The sequence below is a fragment of the Acartia tonsa genome, chromosome 4, assembly GCF_053477335.1.
Source record: "Acartia tonsa isolate MP-2025a chromosome 4, ASM5347733v1, whole genome shotgun sequence".
Taxonomy (NCBI): Eukaryota; Metazoa; Arthropoda; class Copepoda; order Calanoida; family Acartiidae; genus Acartia; species Acartia tonsa.
In genome coordinates, this window is record NC_137263.1 from 51,994,235 (window position 1) to 52,012,512 (window position 18,278).

General features: G+C 33.6%; 3 protein-coding genes across 3 annotated transcripts; all 3 read left to right on the forward strand.

Moving 5' to 3' along the window:
- The first annotated feature begins 3,256 nt into the window (after positions 1-3,256).
- On the forward strand, positions 3,257-6,039 carry eIF3e (eukaryotic translation initiation factor 3 subunit e). Its single transcript, XM_080158928.1, has 8 exons — positions 3,257-3,357; positions 3,671-3,994; positions 4,108-4,271; positions 4,358-4,466; positions 4,592-4,713; positions 4,810-5,061; positions 5,176-5,238; positions 5,452-6,039. Exons 1-8 carry the CDS (start codon positions 3,271-3,273, stop codon positions 5,636-5,638), a joined length of 1,308 nt encoding a protein of 435 aa, XP_080015054.1. The 5' UTR covers positions 3,257-3,270; the 3' UTR covers positions 5,639-6,039.
- Aasdh (Aminoadipate-semialdehyde dehydrogenase) lies at positions 6,003-18,213 on the forward strand. The gene is made up of 13 exons (XM_080158925.1): positions 6,003-6,354; positions 8,464-8,715; positions 9,771-9,886; positions 10,307-10,380; positions 10,783-10,996; positions 11,198-11,364; positions 11,959-12,122; positions 12,376-13,307; positions 13,706-14,033; positions 14,494-14,705; positions 15,096-15,214; positions 15,704-15,846; positions 17,891-18,213. Exons 1-13 carry the CDS (start codon positions 6,107-6,109, stop codon positions 18,168-18,170), a joined length of 3,249 nt encoding a protein of 1,082 aa, XP_080015051.1. The 5' UTR covers positions 6,003-6,106; the 3' UTR covers positions 18,171-18,213.
- On the forward strand, positions 6,352-8,464 carry LOC145317710 (protein TEX261). The gene is made up of 2 exons (XM_080158929.1): positions 6,352-7,680; positions 7,980-8,464. The coding sequence occupies exon 1, from the start codon at positions 6,444-6,446 to the stop codon at positions 7,062-7,064; it is 621 nt and encodes a 206-aa protein (XP_080015055.1). The 5' UTR covers positions 6,352-6,443; the 3' UTR covers positions 7,065-7,680; positions 7,980-8,464.
- Positions 18,214-18,278: the final 65 nt, after the last annotated feature.

Below are 18,278 nucleotides of genomic sequence, written 5' to 3' on the forward strand. Positions count from 1 at the left end.
TTTAAATAAAAGTAAAATAATTTTATTTCAATAGGACTATTCAATCATCAAATATCGGAACTTTGGTACCCAAAATTATATAACAAGGTTAGTAAAAAACTTTGGGTACTCTTGTTAAATTTTCATTGGTTGATTCTTTTAAGTATCTGATATTAGTGTCTAAACTAACCAACCAATAATTTACATCTACAGAAGATATTATTTTTGTCTATCATCAATGGGTACGTACATCAATTTACTGTCCAAAGTTTTAAATCCCGGACTTTGGACTCTAAATTATACTGGTACCCAAAATTATATAACAACAAAAAACTTTGAGTACTCTTAAATTATTAATGGTTATCCAAATTTTTCACCCAATAATTTTCATCTACACAAGGGGTAATTTTGTCTTTCATCAATGGGTACGAACATCAATTTAACGGCCATTGTCTTATCCCTTTAGATCCATTAGTAAATCTTTATCATACACACACATACATAGACACACACACACACGCACACTCACACACACACACACAAACACACACACACACACAAACAATCTTTATCAAATATCTTTATTGGATAAACAAAATTAAAAACAAGGATGACAACATCCATAAGTAGCGAAGCACAAAAATCTTTTTTTTGACGGGTGGTGATGTAAAAAATCAGGTATGTCCACTCCTAAACTAGGATTATCCCTTTCTTTTTTTTACAAGTTTAAATACAATTCTTTTAACTTTTTTATAGGAAACTTTTATATATTTCTTTAAAATCCAGTATTTAGAGTGAGTCCTGTATGAGACTAGGTGTAAAGATATCAGTTATAAAACTTTGGGTAATAGGTGTAGTTTACAGTGAAATGTTTACTAATGGTTATAAAACTTTGGGTACCAAGTGTAATATACAGTCCAATGTTTACAAATTGTTATAATACTTTGGGTACCCAATGTAATTTAAAGTTCAATGTTTACTAATGGTTATAAAACTTTGGGTACCAAATATAACTTACAGTCCAATGTTTACTAATGGTTATAAAAGTTTGGGTACCAATTAGTCCTGTTAATATAATTAGCCTTATTCATTACAGGTTTATTAATTGAGAGAAAATTGTCTGTAATATGATGCATTTCAGTATGGCTGAGAACCGATTCTAATCTAGCGGATATTTATCGGTTGCGAAGCCATTTTTAACGTTAACTTTTCTTGCAAAAAAACAAATTAGAATCGCCGCTCTTTTATACTTCGTGCTCGATTTTTAACTTTAAAACCCTTTAATTATGCGATGTTTGTCCGTAGGTTATTTACGTTTAAATTTCGTATCAATTAAATTTCAACAAAATTAACGTTAACTTTTTTTGCAAAAAAACCCACTTAAAATAAAGATATGAGTCTGAAAATTTTTGTGTAGATTCCTCAAACAAATGAGAATCGCCGCTATGTTATGCTTTGTGCTCGATTTTTAACTTTAAAATCCTTTAATTATGCGATGTTTGTTCGTAGGTACTAAATGACACTAAAAATATCTCCTCAAATCACGATTCCCCTTTGAATGGCCCTAACTCGGTAGTTTTTCATTGTAAATCAATGAAATTTTAAACATAGTTAGTTTAAGTAGTTTCTAGTACACACAAAAAATTTTATTAATATCAAAGCAATACGAAAAAAGTTATCGCTTTCGTAAAAAAGGCACTAAAAACGATAAGAAAACAGCATTATAAACTCTCTCAAAACTGGTTTTTATCTGTACCTATTAAATTAGCTTAAAAATAGCATTAAATTTGACGATTTTAACGTTAAAACAACGTTGAAAACAGCAAAAAAGGCCGTTATTCTATAGCTATTACATTACTTTAAAAGTATAGTCAAAAAAATGTTAAAAATCACGTTTATTTTATTCACCTATTGGTCTGTATTAATTCTCTATCTAGGGACTTACATCTATTGGGAGTAAAATCAAGAAAAAGTTAAAATATTTGTTTAGTTTAAAAATTCACACATAGATGTCTCCAAGTTTTAAGGAAACTTAGACTTGCCAAATTACAATATGACCATACAGGCATTAAAAACACATAACAAACACTTATAAACAAAGGCCAAACTATTTTATCCTATACTTTTATCATTTTAATTATCTTTTATATGTGATCAGAGCCTCCTGCTACTTCTATCTAGTCCTTAAGAAGGTATTAACCACTCCTATCCAACCCTTTCCCCTCTTTGAAATAGATTTGGGGTCAAAGATGATTAATAGTCTAGAGGAAATTCGTGCGAGGAATGACCTCAATAGACTTGACCCCCCCCCCCCCCTGTATGTGTCGGTTTTGACACCCGGTATGTGTCTTAACGGACACCCCCCTATATAGGGGGGTGTCCAGTTTGACATTTACCGGGGGTCAAAAATGATGCATACTGGGGGTATCCATTTTGATACTCACCGGGTGTCAAAATAGATGCATACCCCCGGGGGGGGGTTTAATTTTCATGATACCGGGCATGTCCACTCCTAAACTAGGATTATCCCAATAAGTTTTTATTTCTTTTTAAAATAAAAATAAAATTCCTCCATTTTAATAATTTTACTAAAAGCCAATAATAGTTGTCTGCCATGTGTACACAAATGAAATGAAAAGTGGAATTGTGTTAAATGCGGTTTTTCATCATTTTTATATAAAAATGATATTTTCTTGTTGATTTGTGGTGAAATTAATGTATTTTTGCATAAATATCAATCAAAATTTAAGCAATTAAACACAATATACAAAATTTTAAGCACTTTTATTTCCCTTAAAAAAATAATGCTTTTTAATAACTCATGCCAAGACCGGTTCATCCTTTTTGAATTGTCTTTTTTATAGTTTTATCAAATATTTACGCAATTTGTCAAACTTATCCTTGGCTTATTATAAATTATTCATTATTTTTCGTCTAAATTTCAGTAAGGAATCCATTCAAGATAAATGAAATGGTAACATTCTTAATCTATTTAGTGGACTAACGGCTTTGGCTATGTTTTCCTGAAAAGCAGATTCGCAATTGTTTTCGAGGCTTTTTACTTCTCTGAAAGTATAGACAGAACCCAGTAAATAGACAATAATCTAGTAAAATCAGACAACTGAAATTGAAGTCCCTAGATCATAATATTTATTGTTGTAGGAGTTAAATTTTAATGCCCTTCAAGTAAACAATACCTATAAATTTTATATAAGTAGTTATATCATAAGTAGAATTTTGCCAAAGTAATTCATGATATTAACTTTTTTAACTATTTCAGAAGTGACCATAATGGCGGAATGGGATTTAACGCCGAAAATTGGCCCTTACCTGGACAGACATTTGGTCTTCCCTCTGCTAGAATTTCTTGATGTCAAGGTATTAAATTTTTTTACAATACTTAATAAGGCTAAAAATAAAATTCTGTTCAATGTTTACGACTTTAGTTCGACATTTTTAAAGCAAATCATGTTAATTTGCTTATATATTTACTATTTAGTATTTACTGTACTTGATCTAGCTTTATTAAAAATATCAATTCTCTCGACCAGTAAACCTATTATTTATGGGTTGGATTCGAGAAAATCAAATTTCGGATAACTAGGTATTCTTCTCATATCTACCTCGAATAATTTTGTTATATACTCGCTTAATCTTAAAGAAATTCATTATATAAAATGCACTAATTTAGGGATTTTATGATGAGACCGATTTGAAACGCGGCAAGTTGGAGATTCTCTCCAAGACCAGCATGGTGGATCTTGCCATGGATGTGCACAAACACCTCTACCCCGACCTTGAGGTCCCCGCTTCCCTGAAGGAGAGGCGTGTTGGTATTCTCAACAACTTCAAGCAGCTGCAGGCCGAGACTGAGCCAGCCTTGAAAATCTTCTCTCGTGATGACGTTGACGAACAGATCAAGCAATCACGTGATTCTAAGCAGCTGCTGGAGTTTCTGGTGACCAACCACAACTTTAATCCTGAGTTGGTTGATACTTGCTATAAGTTCGCCAAGGTAACCATAGACTTGGGTCAAAATATTTTGTTTTAAATTTATCGTAAATTGAAAACAATCCTGATTTTAATGTATCTTAAAGAAATATAGATTATAATATGATCTTTATTCAGGTTCAGTATGAGTGTGGTAACTACCTTGGAGCCAGCGAGTACCTGTACTTCCACAGAATTCTGGTCCAGAGTACTGATGTCAACTACTTAAATGGAATGTGGGGAAAATTAGCCTCTGAGATTCTTATGCAGAGTTGGGACACTGCTCTTGAGGACTTTACTAGGTTATTATCATATTTTATTGAAAGAAAAATGCAAGAACATTTTGGTGAAGGAGACAAATTTCAATAATCAAAATATATTATTACAGGTTGCGCCAGTTTATCGACGAGAGTGTGTTCGGCTCCAGCCTGCAGACCCTGCAGCAAAGGACATGGCTCATTCACTGGTCCCTCTTTGTCTTTTTCAACCACCCCAAGGTAAATTTTGAACTTACACCATTATTATAAATTCAAAATCACTAATCTAGCCATGAATTTGACATCCTTTCTCTTCATTAAACCTTAGATTTAATCATGCATAACAACGTTAATATATTCTCCAGGGCCGTGATCTCATCATCGACCTGTTCCTGTATCAGAAGCAGTATCTGAACGCTATCCAGACCACTTGTCCCTGGATCCTAAGATACCTGGCCACTGCTGTCATAACTAACAAGTCATTGAGGTATAAAATTAAGTTTTAAAGAAAAGATTACTAACTACATTTTGATAAGTACTATGACAGTATTATAAATTAATACCAATTTCATAATTTTTTTAGGCGTAATGTTATGAAGGACTTAATCAAGGTTATCCAAGAGGAGTCCTACACCTACAGGGATCCAATCACCTCCTTCATCGAGGAGCTCTACGTTAACTTTGACTTTGACGGCGCCCAAAGCAAGCTCCGCGACTGCGAGAATGTGCTCATCAACGACTTCTTCCTTGTTGCTTGCCTGGACGACTTTGTTGAGAACAGCAGGATGATGATCTTTGAGACTTTCTGCAGAATCCATGAGTGCATTACTATCAGGTACAGCTTTTTTTGCTTATCTGAAAGTTTTAAATGCACCTTTTTTGTGACTAACTTGTTATTTACCCCTTAGGGAACTGCCAATCCAGTAATTTTATTGTATGTTTTATTTAGTATGTTGGCTGACAAACTTAGCATGAGCCCAGAAGATGCTGAAAAGTGGATTGTCAACCTTATCAGGAAATTATCATGTCTAATTTTTTACTATCAATCCATAAGTAATCTTAATATATTACTCTTAATAATCATGTGAAAGTTTGATTCTTTATCTAAAATTAAATAGGTCTAATATACAAACGTATTGACGTACTAAAATTCAGCTACATTTCCGAAGAAAATAACAAGCAAATGAATAAGTTTTAACAAAAAAAATAAACATGACAATTTTGACAGAAACGCCAAGTTGGACGCCAAGATTGATTCAAAGCAGGGCACTGTTGTCATGGGCGTAGAGACGAACTCTCCCTACCAACAGCTGGTGGAGAAGACCAAGATGTTGTCCATCAGGTCCACAGAGTTGAAGAGCAGCATCGAGAAGAAGAAAAAATCTTTGAACTGGGGAGCCGCTGACTTCTAAATTACAGAAGTTTTGCTTTCTAGTTTTTTTTTCTCCAATCGAGCTCTACTTCAAATAAGATCAAAGTTGACTAAATCCCATTCCTGTGACAATTCACCCACCAACAGAGAAAGTTACACAGAAAATACCATTTTTGTAAAAGACTCACAATCCTCGTAGATATGTTTTTTATATTGAAAACAACAAATGTATCAATCACTGCGACGATTGTTGTCATTTCAATATCGGCCCCTGAGGTTAAAACATTTCTTTTCTCAAATTCTTTGTTTTCATCTCAGGGGCCGACCATTTTAATTGTACTTTGTATTTGTAATTGTGCCGCAAATGTTATCATATAAATGAAAAGAAAATGGTGAAATGCTTTTACATTGATTTACTAAAATATCAACCTTTATTTCAGATTTAAACTATAATGTTCTATTGGTGTAGTAGAAATTAACTGGAGCTAAACCGAATATCAGACGAGGCATGCACTTAAAAGACCTGATACAGCCAACATTGGACAGTGTCTGGATTCATTTTACTGATATTGCAGCTGGCAAAAATATTCAGTTGACCCATAAAACAGCTGTTGACCTTTCTGACCCCGTTGTGCATGCGCTGAAGGAGTACGACAAAGTTGCCAGCGGCGGACGACGTGCCATTGTTGGGCTCAAGTTTGACGAGGATAGTGAGAAAATACTTGGACACTTTATTGCCCTTGTCGCCTGTTTAAGGTCAGTGTTTTGCTCAACAATCCTGTCATAGTCTTAAGGGGATTCTATTGTTTTTTTATAAAAAATAAACTTGTGTAAAGAAAAACAAAATGTGGTTCCTCTACTTATTATCCTGGCTGTCAACTGGGATCCAAATATGCTTCGTGACCATGGCTATAGCCGCCGGCCTGTATTACTTGGCCGAGCTGGTTGAAGAGTACACAGTGCTGACCGCTAAAATAATCCGCTGGATGGTTATCCTCACCCTGGTCACATACGTGGGCCTGTTTCTGTTCGAGAGCCTGCCTGTGTCCATGGTTGTGTGTGGAATTATTGCTCAGGTGACGCATCTGGCGCTGCTGGCCAGCTTCCCCTTCTTCTCTGTCACCTCCCCGACCTTTGTTGCCGCCATGGTGATGGTGCTGATCAACCACTACCTGGCCTTCTCATTCTTTGGTGCTAACTATTATCCATTCGCGGAGGTGATGGCATACTTTACAATTTGCCAGTGGCTGGTGCCATTTGCATTCTTTGTTTCACTCTCGGTAAATGAGAACGTGTTGCCAATGACGTCACGGGGCTCGGAACGATCACCCTTGCTGTCGCCTGGCGACGACGACGTTGTGTCCAACTATTTCAACAAGAAGCAGAAGGGCGTGGGCCTACTCTCGGTGTTTAATTCAATCAAGGAGTCTGTGACGCCCGCCAAGACATATCATAAGTCTTACTGATACAGCTAGCGAACTTATTGCATTATTTACTTTATGATTAAATTGTAGAAATAGATAATTTTTGTTAAGGGCAAAACATTCAAATGCAATTTAATTAATCAAAATTATAATATACATTCTAAAAAGGACTGAAGTTTAATTCCTTCTTTTTATATGCAAAATACATTTTTTATACTCTTAGCTTTAAATCAATGTTCATATTTTGTAGAATTAGAATTAAATAATGTTTTTATTACAAGAGTGAAATTTCATTATTTCAAAATACTTTCAGCCAACCATAATTATTACATTGAAAATTTGATAATACTTTTTTTTGTCTTTCATGAGTTTCTAAAGTTTTACTTTCTTTAAATTCTCTTAACTTTATTTTAAATTCTTAGTTTAAAATCTTTTGTATTGTCTTAATTATGGTTTTCATTAAGCATTTATACATATATTACTATGCGGCAAATTATATTTATATTTTAGTTTAATATTTAGTCATTGCTTATTTAATATATTTATCGTAAACTAAAATTGTTATTGTATTGTTCAAGTAAATATATATGAAAAGGCATAATCATTTGAATTTCACAATGGAAACTATTATACACTTATTTATGGCAATGTATCAGGGGTATATATTCTGCACGGGATACCCTGCTAAAGGGGAAGGGGGGGATAAAAAATATGTGGGAAGGGAAAAGAGTAGTGAAAATATTTTTAAGATTTTTTCCCTCTCCTTGGGAGAAAAAACTAGAAAATATGGAAGAGGAGTTTAAAAAATGAATACAATAAAGAGTAGGCACTGATTGTTTTTTTTCCAATTTTGAGGGAAAAACAAGGGGAGGTGGGAATGAAATATTTTGCAGCAGGGGAAAAATGAATCTTGTGCAGAATATACACCCTTACAATATATTTCTTTATTACTTTTAGAATCATGAATTAATATTGTTTCATAATATTTTTTATTTGGTGGTTTGAAATCTAAGCATTTTAACTTGATCATGCTCAATAAAAAATTAACATAATACCATTAGAATGTTATAGGTAATAGATATTTATCGCATTGAATTATAGACAGCTTTCCGCGAATAGTAAATCTAAAAAAAAAAGTTTATTTCCAATTTTTTTAGCTGTTAGGGGCCGAAGGCTTACAAAACTGTTATTGAAAATATGATATTTGTGTTATTATTCGTAGAAAATTGTCTGTAATACGAACGTTACATAATTTTTTCTGTATTGCTTAGAAACGGTTCTAACCCATACTGGAAAACCTATAAACATGTTTAATATCTGAGTATATTTTTTCTAACAATAATTGCATATAGAACATTTTCAGTTATTCTTGTATTGGTTACCAAATTCTGAAAAGAAATCTTTGTTATTTGGAAAAATAATTCTATTTATTTGATTTCAGATCTGGCCATGTTTTCTGTCCGCTTGGAGGATCCGCAGGTAGTACCCACAAAAATGAGCCCTTCTGCCAAAATCTATCACCGAGTAAAGTTGAGAGTGAAAACAAGAATGTTAGTGATCAAAGTGACGTGAACGTGAGTACTGACAAACAATGTTCCAACGTTAGTGCAGCACTTGAGACAGCCTCTAGCCTAGGATGTGGTTTGCTACTAACCAGCGCGCGGGTCAGCCCATCCTCAAGACTTTTGCTTAAGTGAGTAATTTTTATATTTTTATAACTATTTTTTTTTTGAGGGTAACCCCATTCTCCCAAACGAATTCGCCCATGAAAAAATACTCCCCCCTTCCCTTTTAAATTAGAAATGAGGTTTGACATTGACGTTTTTCTTTCCATGAAAATTAGATCATTTTATCTCTCCTTTCCTCACTCTACTAACATAATATATGTTTTTCATATGAGTTCCATGTAATACAGTCACTGTGGGCTAGAATTGAATCAAGACAAAAGTAAGTGCCGAGCCCTGGGACCTATGTATGGTGAAAATAGACTTAAAACCATGATGATTCCAGGTAAAACCAAAATATTTCAGCGGAGGCTTTTTGAGAAAATTAGATTTGAAAATTTCAAGTTCAATTTTTACCCCCTAGGAGTTGCCGCAAAACTATGACAAGAAAAGCAAATATTATTTATTTTAAATTTTGAACAACTTTGCTTTTATGAAGTCCTTCTTAAAACCTCTCTATATATGATTTATTTTAGGCTGAATTTTCGTGACCTTTGCAAAGCAAGTGATAAAAATGGCCATTTATTAACTCCCTTCAGAAGTGGTTTTATGAAGAACTTTATTAAAGCAAAGTTGTTCAAAATTTTAAAAAAATAATATTTGCTTTTCTTGTCATAGTTTTGCGGCAACTCCTAGGGGGTAAAAATTGAACTTGAAATTTTCAAATCTAATTTTCTCAAAAAGCCTCCGCTGAAATATTTTGGTTTTACCTGGAATCATCATGGTTTTAAGTCTATTTTCACCATACATATTTCTTGTCATGCTTATGCGGCAACTCCTAGGGGGTGAAAATTGAACTTGAAATTTTCAAATCTAATTTTCTTAAAAAGCCCCCGCTGAAATATTTTGGTTTTACCTGGAATCATCATGGTTTTATGTCTATTTTCACCATACATAGGTCCCAGAGCTCGGCACTTACTTTTGTCTTGATTCAATTCTAGCCCACAGTGCAGTACATCTTCGCATCTATGACTGTTTTTGGTCTTGTTTAACGATATTGCAACTTAACCTGAAAAAAATTCAGGTGGCCAGAAATATACCTGACGGAACTAGCAGGCAATAGTCAACTTCCTGGTAATATTGACTCATACCTACTGTCAAGAGAGCTGGAGTATTTGATAACAACTTCTGGAACAACAGGTATAGATGTTGATGATATTACTTCGGTACAAAAAAAACAACTTAATTTTGTTCTAGTGTTTTATTAATTTTTTTGTTTACAAACACTTTGATATTAGAATTTTTATTAAAACAAAAAGATCTTTGTGGTCTACAAGTATTTTTCTAGTATGGCTTCCAAACTGATTAGCATCCGCTGGATAAGAATCGGTTCTCAGCCATAGTAAAAAATCATGTATCGCATCGTATTACAGACAGTTTTCCATGAATATTTTTTAAAATAATAAAATAAATAGATGTGAGCCTAGGGCCTCGCCCCCCCCCCCCCCCGGGTCTAACAAAACTGTTTTTAATCTTATTGACAGCTTTTCACGGATATTAAAATGAAAAATTATAATACGATGCGAAAAATAACTATTATTTCTTACATTTTCATTTCAGGAGAACCTAAACCAGTTTTTGTTACTGGATCATCAATCATTCCCAATGTTTTGGACATTAAAAAAGCATTTCAGGTATTCTTTTGTACACCTTTTAAAAGAATTGGTAATTTTTACTATTCTTTTTATGCCTTTTAATCAGAGTTCATATTAATTATTTTTTGTGAGTTAGGCGTTTTTGGAGATAAACCCTTTTTTCTCGAGAACGCCCAAAATTTGAGGTTTCGTTTATATTAATATCCTGGGCGGAGCGGACAGTGGACTTAAAAATTTCTCTGATGCCCAAACTTGTTAAACTTATTCGTTTGCCCTAAGACTTTGGGTACTTTTGTTGAATTTGATTGGTTGGTTTCATGATAGAAATGTTCAAACTTTTCAACAATTAAATTTAATCTATAGAAGGTGTAGGTAATATTTATTTTATCCTCAATTGTCTTATCTCTTAAGATCCCTAATTCTTATTTTCCCTTTACTCAGGTAACTGCAGAGGATAGAATATTCTTATCTTCTCCGCTCACCTTTGATCCAAGTCTGATTGACATATTTGTATCCCTGGCGGCTGGCTGCCAACTGGCGGTTGTTCCCAGCAGGCAAAAGCTGACCCATGGCGGCGATATTGTGTTGAAGTTGGGTGTTACCATCCTCCAATGCACCCCGAGTCTTGTCAAGATAATGCTAAATCAGATTGATGGTAATCTATTTTCAACGTCCTGAAAAAAAGTTTAGAAAAAGATATCCTTCCTGTAATTTAACAACTTTTCTTTTGGTCAAAGTATCACTTAATTATCGTATAGCTTTCTTTGTTTATACTGGCAGTTTAATATTTTTCTTCGTTGTAATTTTCTTACTTACCCTAATGATAGAAAACTTCATTGTGATATTGTTATTTTAGATAAACCAGCCAACAAGCAAGACATAAAACTTCGAGTGCTAGCCGTCGGGGGAGAGATTTGTTCACCAAAAGTAAAAAGTATTATGAGAAGTTTGATGAAAGATAATGTGAGGATTTTTCATTTGTATGGCCTTACTGAGATGTCTGTTTGGCAAAGTATGATTCAGGTAAGAAATTTCATGTAATTAGCATTATTAGGATGCAGTTGAAAGATGGCTCATGAAAATTTTTCTTTATTGATTAATGGAATTTTGAAATATATTGTAATTTACTACAAAAATTAGATTTAATTAAGATGTTCACAAAACATTACATAAACTTTGCATGTAAGATATCAGTTTAAGTTATTATTTTAGAGATTGGTTGATGGCAAACATTTGGTCATTTCTCCGTTTAATTTTATAAATATAATCTCTCAAATATCCTGAATTTCCAACCCCAAATTTTCGCTAAATACCAGGGGGGGGGGGGGGAGGCATATTGGACTGTAAATTATACTGACTCATAAAACCAATAAATCAATCAAACTAAAAAATTTCCACTAATAGTTGTAATATAAATAAAGTTTTTTTTAGTAAATAGGGGGGGGGGGGGGGTACATAAACTTTTATTGTCTTTTATATCTCATCCCGTTAGATCCCCACTTATAAAAAAACTGCGTAGGGATTATTTTAATGCCTAGGGGTCAAGTTATTAAAAGGATTAAAAGTTACACCTCACCCTCATTATCAGCTAGTTGGTATAAATATTTATAATTTTAGATTGATGAGAATAACCTAGACAAGATGCCAATATACACAGTCAGCAAGAATCTATTATCTCAAGTTGAAATTCAGAGTCATGCCAAAGATAATGAAAAACAAGGAGAAGTTATCATTTTTTCGACAACAAGACTTTGTTTTGATAAAAATGGAATGAGTTTTAGGTTTGTGTTTTTTTTCTTAATTTCATTTTTTATCTCATGATGTTATTTTATAAATGTTTTCCCCTTGTTTTTAACTCTCTTGATTCTAACGCCAAGCTACTTAGTCATTTGATCAGGGACAAAATATACCACCAGATACTTTATAATATTTCGTGTTTTTTTTGTAGAAATGTTTAGAATAGCTACCCCTGCATTTTATAAGTATAGTGGATTTTACATTTTTTTTATTTTAAAATAAATATATTTCTTTTAGTCCGTTGAATACTGGTGACCTGGCAGAATGGAATGGCCCAGACCTTTGTTGGACAGGACGGTCAGATAGCCAGGTCAAAATACTCGGCCAGAAACTCAACCTGGATCATCTAAATTCAAGAATATCAACAATTCTTAACAGAGAAACGTTTTCCTTATATCATAAAGCACAGACCACCGAAAATGAAAAGTCTATGATAATCACTTTTGTGTTGAATGAGGAGCCTCTTATTTCTAAATATCAAATAAATCTTATGCTGCAGAAACATTTAAGACCCCAAGAACTTCCAACCCAAATTATCTTACTGCCCAAATTTCCTTTAAATAGACACAACAAGATTGATAGAAACGCACTCAAGGATTTAATTAAAACTGAGAATGGCGCATCAGAAAATACATTTAAGAATGTTGATGAAAAACTTGAAATTATTGCCAACCTTTGGAAAGATTTGATTGGTAATGCACCAAATGATGAAGACAATTTTATAAATGCGGGAGGCGACTCATTTCTAGCGGTCAATTTAGTCAACAGTGCAATGACATTGATACCTGATATCAAAGAAAGCCTATTTGAGGTTCTTGTTGAGAAAACATTTAAGGATGTCAAATGTTTTATAAGTAATGAAACTACCATTAAAGATGAAAGCTTACAATACCCATCAAAAAGATTAAAGTTGGAACAGGATGAAGATCTCCAAGAAAATGTACCAAAAATCTATGAAAATAAAGAAATAACTGTCAAATTGAAAGGTCGAACTTCTTTTGTACAAAATACGCAATCCAAAGCAAACTTGGGTAATATTGAACTTGATATTACTAAGGAATTAAGATTTCAATCCAAATGGAAGGTTGATTTTGAAAAGTGTATTGATGGATCTCCGATCTATGTGAGTCTTAATAGAGAACAATACTTAGTCTGTGGAGCTCATTCAGGTAATCTTTAATAATCTTTAATTCCTAGATGATACCTATAGATTAAGTCTTTCTTTAGACCTAAAAGGCTTTTCTAATTAAAGAAAATTAAAGGAAAATTTTATGAAAAAAAGTATGTTTATCTCAGATGTTAAAAAAATAGTCTAATTATGCAATTAAAGGCAAAAAGAATTTCAGCGGAAAAATGCGGTTTTCGGGAAGAGCGGCGTTTTTGCCGCCGTTTCTTCACAGTACCACATTGTACCTCTTTATAGCAACTGCCAGGCCAAATCTCAACTCTTTATTTGAGTTTCTTGACTTTTAGCTTTGGTTTGAAAAAGTGTCACATCCGCTCTCCCACCCTTTAATGATGAACAAAGAAACTTATTTAGAATGATGACTAAAGATACTTAATTTAGGTTTGATAAAATGTCTGACGCCAGAAAATGGAGAATGTTTATGGGAACTTCGTTTGCCAGATCGTATTGAGAGCTCTCCTGCAACTGCCATCATCAACCATTCAAATATTTCACAATCAGCTGTTGTTTTAATTGGATGCTTTGACTTTTGTCTATATGCCCTGTGTCTCCAAACCGGAGTAATAAAATGGTCCTTTAAGACAGAGGGAATTGTTAAGTGCACGCCTCTGTTTCTTCCACCAACGGCCGTTTACTTTGGCAGCTATGATCATTATTTTTACAAACTTGATTTGGAGTCTGGTTCTTTGTCGTGGAAAGTCAAAATAAGGTAAGATTTTAATATTAGTTATTATCGCATCGTATTATAGACAGTTTTCTGCGGTAATCAAAAAAATATAAGATTAAAACCAGTTTTGTTATGCCCAATGGGATGAAGGTAGGGCTAACAAAACTGGTATTAATTTTATGATTTTTATTTTGCTATTCGTGGAAAATTGCCTGAAATACGATGTTATGCATGATTTTTTTTGTGTGGCTGAGAAACGGTTCTAATCCAGCGGATATCAATCGGTTTCGATTCGGTATTCGTGGAAAATTGCCTGAAATACGATGTTATGCATGATTTTTTTTGTGTGGCTGAGAAACGGTTCTAATCCAGCGGATATCAATCGGTTTCGAAGCCATGCTTGAAAATTTTTCTCTTGTGATTTTAAGTAAGTACTACTTGATGATATTTCTAAAAATCTATTCAGATTAAACAAACTCCTAAGCAATGATTTTATTTTTAGTGAGTCGAGCATCTACACAACTCCAGTATTTTTACCTCCATATAAAGGCCTGTTAACTGCCAGCTTGGATGGAACGGTTGCCTGTCTGGATGCGGATTCTGGTGACATCACCTGGAGGCTTGAGTTGGGCCGACCAGTGTTTGCTAATCCTTTGTATGACGAGGTTCTGAATTGTGTTTATGTCTGCTGTGTTGATTGTAATGTATATGCAGGTAAATTTTATATTGTATTTGTATTATATTTATGTGTTTAATTGACAATAGTTATTTATCGTATCGTACTATAGAGAATTTTCCGCAGAAATACAAATGATAAATTATAAGATTGAATCAAGTTTGTTAGCCCCGAGGGGCTGAATGCTCGGTCTAACAAAACTGGTGGTAATTTTATGATTTTTACATTAATATTTTTGGGAAATTGTCTGGAATATGATGCTTAACATGAATTTTCAGTATAGCTGAGAACGGGTTCTAATCCAGCGGAAATTAATCGCTTTCGAATCTATACTGGAATAGTGATTATAAAATTTCCTTTTTTTTTGCATAATTATAGTATGTTAATCATAGCATCGTTTACCCCCCCTGTAATCCTATTAATTTTAGTGTCCCCGACTGGTGAAAAGCTGTGGAGTGTCGATGTTGGTGGGCCCATATTTTCCTCCCCTGTGATTTATGAATCTCAAGGGGAAAGAATTCTTTGCTTTGGATGCCATGATAACCAGGTTACTTCTTTTTTTAAAACAAATTAGTGCTGCTAAAGGGGTCTATGTTCGAACGAGATCAATTAATGTTGGGCACGTTTCAACAGCGAAGCAAGGCATTTTTTTGGTTGACATACTTGGTTTCTGTTATATAGGGTTAACTGATTTTTATTTAGCACTTTGAACTCAACAAAACATTTGATGACATTTCTTCAAAAATTGCTCTTCAAATTTTTTTGTTTAAAGTTATATATATTATGGGGGTAAAATTCTACTAGTTCAAGGTTTTATTTAATATTGGATATATGATATATGTAAATAAATAGACGGGGAAAATTTGTCGTCAGTTAGCTTGCTATCATAATATGGATCTCATTTGTAGGTCAGTTCGTTCATCCATAAGGAGTAGATGGGGGGTTACGTTATTTTATCCAACTGCGAGCATCATAGTACGTGAAAATCTGGTGCAACATCCAAGAAGTAATAATATATCGATTATTATGATTATAGGTTTACGGTGTAAATTTGGAGAGCAAGAGAATAATCTGGGAGATGAAACTGTTCTCCCCTGTTTACTCTAGCCTGGATATTGTACAAGTAAAATCTCAAGTTGGAAATTTCACCAGCATCATTATTTTATGCGCAACGACTCAAGGAAAGGATGATATAAAAAAGGTTTATTTAAAGGGGGGGGGGGGGCGAAAGTGACACTTTTTGAAACCAAAAATAAAAGTCAACAAAGGAACTCAACTAAAAAAAAGAGTTACAGGTCTTAGATTTTGCATGGCAGTTGCTTTATAGGGGTACAATATGGAACTGTGAAGAAACGGCGGCGCAACCGCCGAAAACCGCCGTTTCCCGTGCGCTGCCCCAGTCTGATGGCGGTTATACTGGGATTCTTTACAGGTCAGCGTACCTGGGGAGCCTCATATGATGACTTGAAGAACTTAATTCTTATGGACATTTTCATTCTTCTGAAGTATCAATTATCCATAAGCGGTTAATTTCCTGAATAAAATATCTAATTAACTATGGAAAGATAAAATCTTGCAAATAAATATTTTAAAGGTACTCATTGCTTAGTTATAATATTTCAGAGTTTATAGTTTAACAAACGACATATATACAAGGAATAACTTTGCCCATGCTACAGATTTCATAATTAAATAACATAAAAACTTACTAAAGAGTGGCTATATGAGGCTTTTTGATGCTATTTGCTTTGATTGTTGCTGTTGAATGTGCTGAAACAAATAAAATTTCGTTACATGAGTTGCTAATTGAAATTCTCAATTTAAAAGAAAATTTTCAAATAAATTTGTGTACCTCTGTTGGATTTTGATTACAGTTACAAATGGCGATGGATTGAACAGTAAGATACAATCTACAAATAATTCATTATTATATACAATATAGTTATCCTTTAAGTGATAAAATTGAATTTGAAATGAAATTTGTTTGATCAGGACTTTTAACTTTTCAATTTTTTTTTTTTTTTTTATAATTACTTGATTGCTATGGTATTTCTGGAATAGTTGTTCTTTTTTGTTTGCTAAATAACAATTTACCTTAGTTTATTTTGGATGCAAACTTAGTAGGTGCTCAATTGGCAGTTTACATTCTAAACAATAACAAACTATATATATACTATCATGGATTTTTATTTTTATCAAAATTTTGAAACTGCATAGATTTATCGTTAACAAATATTTCGACACTAGTAATCTCAGATAGTTAGGTTTTTTGCTTCTTTTGGCAATTTTTGATACAACAAATGATGAATAACAAAATAAGGGTTTACCTAGAGTTTACTTCCACAAAGCCTTCTCCTTGATTTGGCGGTCGCCTCGGAGTAGGTGGTTTTAACTCTTTTATTGGTTTTATTCTGCAAGAAGGTATAATTTTTGAGTATTTGATTTAATTTTGTTTGAATTTGGCAAAAATGAAATAAATTTAAAGAAAAGTAAATTAACTATTGCATCACATTGAGTTAATAAAAAGGGCGAGGTAGATGGGCATGGTTGTCCGCTTGGCTGCTGTGTCTCAGGTTTGCCCCTAAATTAAACAGGTTTAACATCCCGCCGAAATTTTGTTTGCCTTTTCTCGGCGGTTTTCGGCGGTTGCGCCGCCGTTTCTTCACAGTTCCATATTGCACCCCTATAAAGCAACTGCCATGCAAAATCTCAGACCTGTAACTCTTTTTTTAGTTGAGTTCCTTTGACTTTTAGTTTTGGTTTCAAAAAGTGTCACTTTCGCCCCCCCCCCCCCCCCTTTAATATGATAAGCTTAATAATAATAGTCATTCAGTGCTAGATAAAAATGGAATATATATATTCTTGGGGCACTCAAGAAAGGTGAGGGGACTATTTACTTTTAATTAAAGAAAGAAATTTCTAAAAGGAGGGAATTTTTTTTTCAAAAGGTGATTTCGCTTTGGAGGGTTGTGGTACCATTCAACAAAATAGTTATTATTCTGAACAAGAACTATGAGAAGCTTTAGTGTGAAGGAGAACCATGTCGGTTCAGCTTTCAGCAAGATTCTTTGTTACACACACACACACACACACACACACACACACACACACACGGACAGAGAATAACCCTGTTACTTCTATATAAGAATAATCTTAGAAGAAATATTTGATTTATCCATTTCTATTCATTAGTTAATATCCTTTTTATATTCTTCTGATACATAGGTGATGTCTACCTTCTGTGTCATAAGAAACATGAAACAGAGGCAATAAATGACAAAACTCCAACAGAAAAATCTACAACGAATTCTTTTGTAACCGAACCAATATCAAGCACTGCTAAATCAGAATTAGATTTTAGCCCTGTCGCATCGAATCCTGCCATCCTGGCAAGTGCCAGGCTTCCTGGCAATGTATTTTCTTCGCCTTTGTACCTGAGAAACAATTCTGTGATTGTTGGATGTAGAGATAATTTTCTATATTGCTTTTCTATTCAAGCTTAAGAAAATTATTTGTGTGTTTGGCGGAATTTTTTTATGGGAATCTTATCATTTATAAGGTTTTCGCAATGGCTGATTAACCACACCTAATCTAAATGTAAAAAAATATTT

What these genes read in the sequence shown, in the direction of transcription:
- eIF3e (XM_080158928.1), top strand. Translation starts at nt 3,271, where the DNA reads ATGGCGGAATGGGATTTAACGCCGAAAATTGGCCCTTACCTGGACAGA. An exon ending in TAGAATTTCTTGATGTCAAG is followed by an intron (nt 3,358 to 3,670) that starts GTATTAAATTTT and finishes GCACTAATTTAG; the next exon opens with GGATTTTATGATGAGACCGA. An exon ending in CTTGCTATAAGTTCGCCAAG is followed by an intron (nt 3,995 to 4,107) that starts GTAACCATAGAC and finishes ATCTTTATTCAG; the next exon opens with GTTCAGTATGAGTGTGGTAA.
- LOC145317710 (XM_080158929.1), top strand. Translation starts at nt 6,444, where the DNA reads ATGTGGTTCCTCTACTTATTATCCTGGCTGTCAACTGGGATCCAAATA.
- Aasdh (XM_080158925.1), top strand. Translation starts at nt 6,107, where the DNA reads ATGCACTTAAAAGACCTGATACAGCCAACATTGGACAGTGTCTGGATT. An exon ending in ACATTAAAAAAGCATTTCAG is followed by an intron (nt 10,381 to 10,782) that starts GTATTCTTTTGT and finishes CCCTTTACTCAG; the next exon opens with GTAACTGCAGAGGATAGAAT. An exon ending in ATTTTATGCGCAACGACTCA is followed by an intron (nt 15,847 to 17,890) that starts AGGAAAGGATGA and finishes CTTCTGATACAT; the next exon opens with AGGTGATGTCTACCTTCTGT.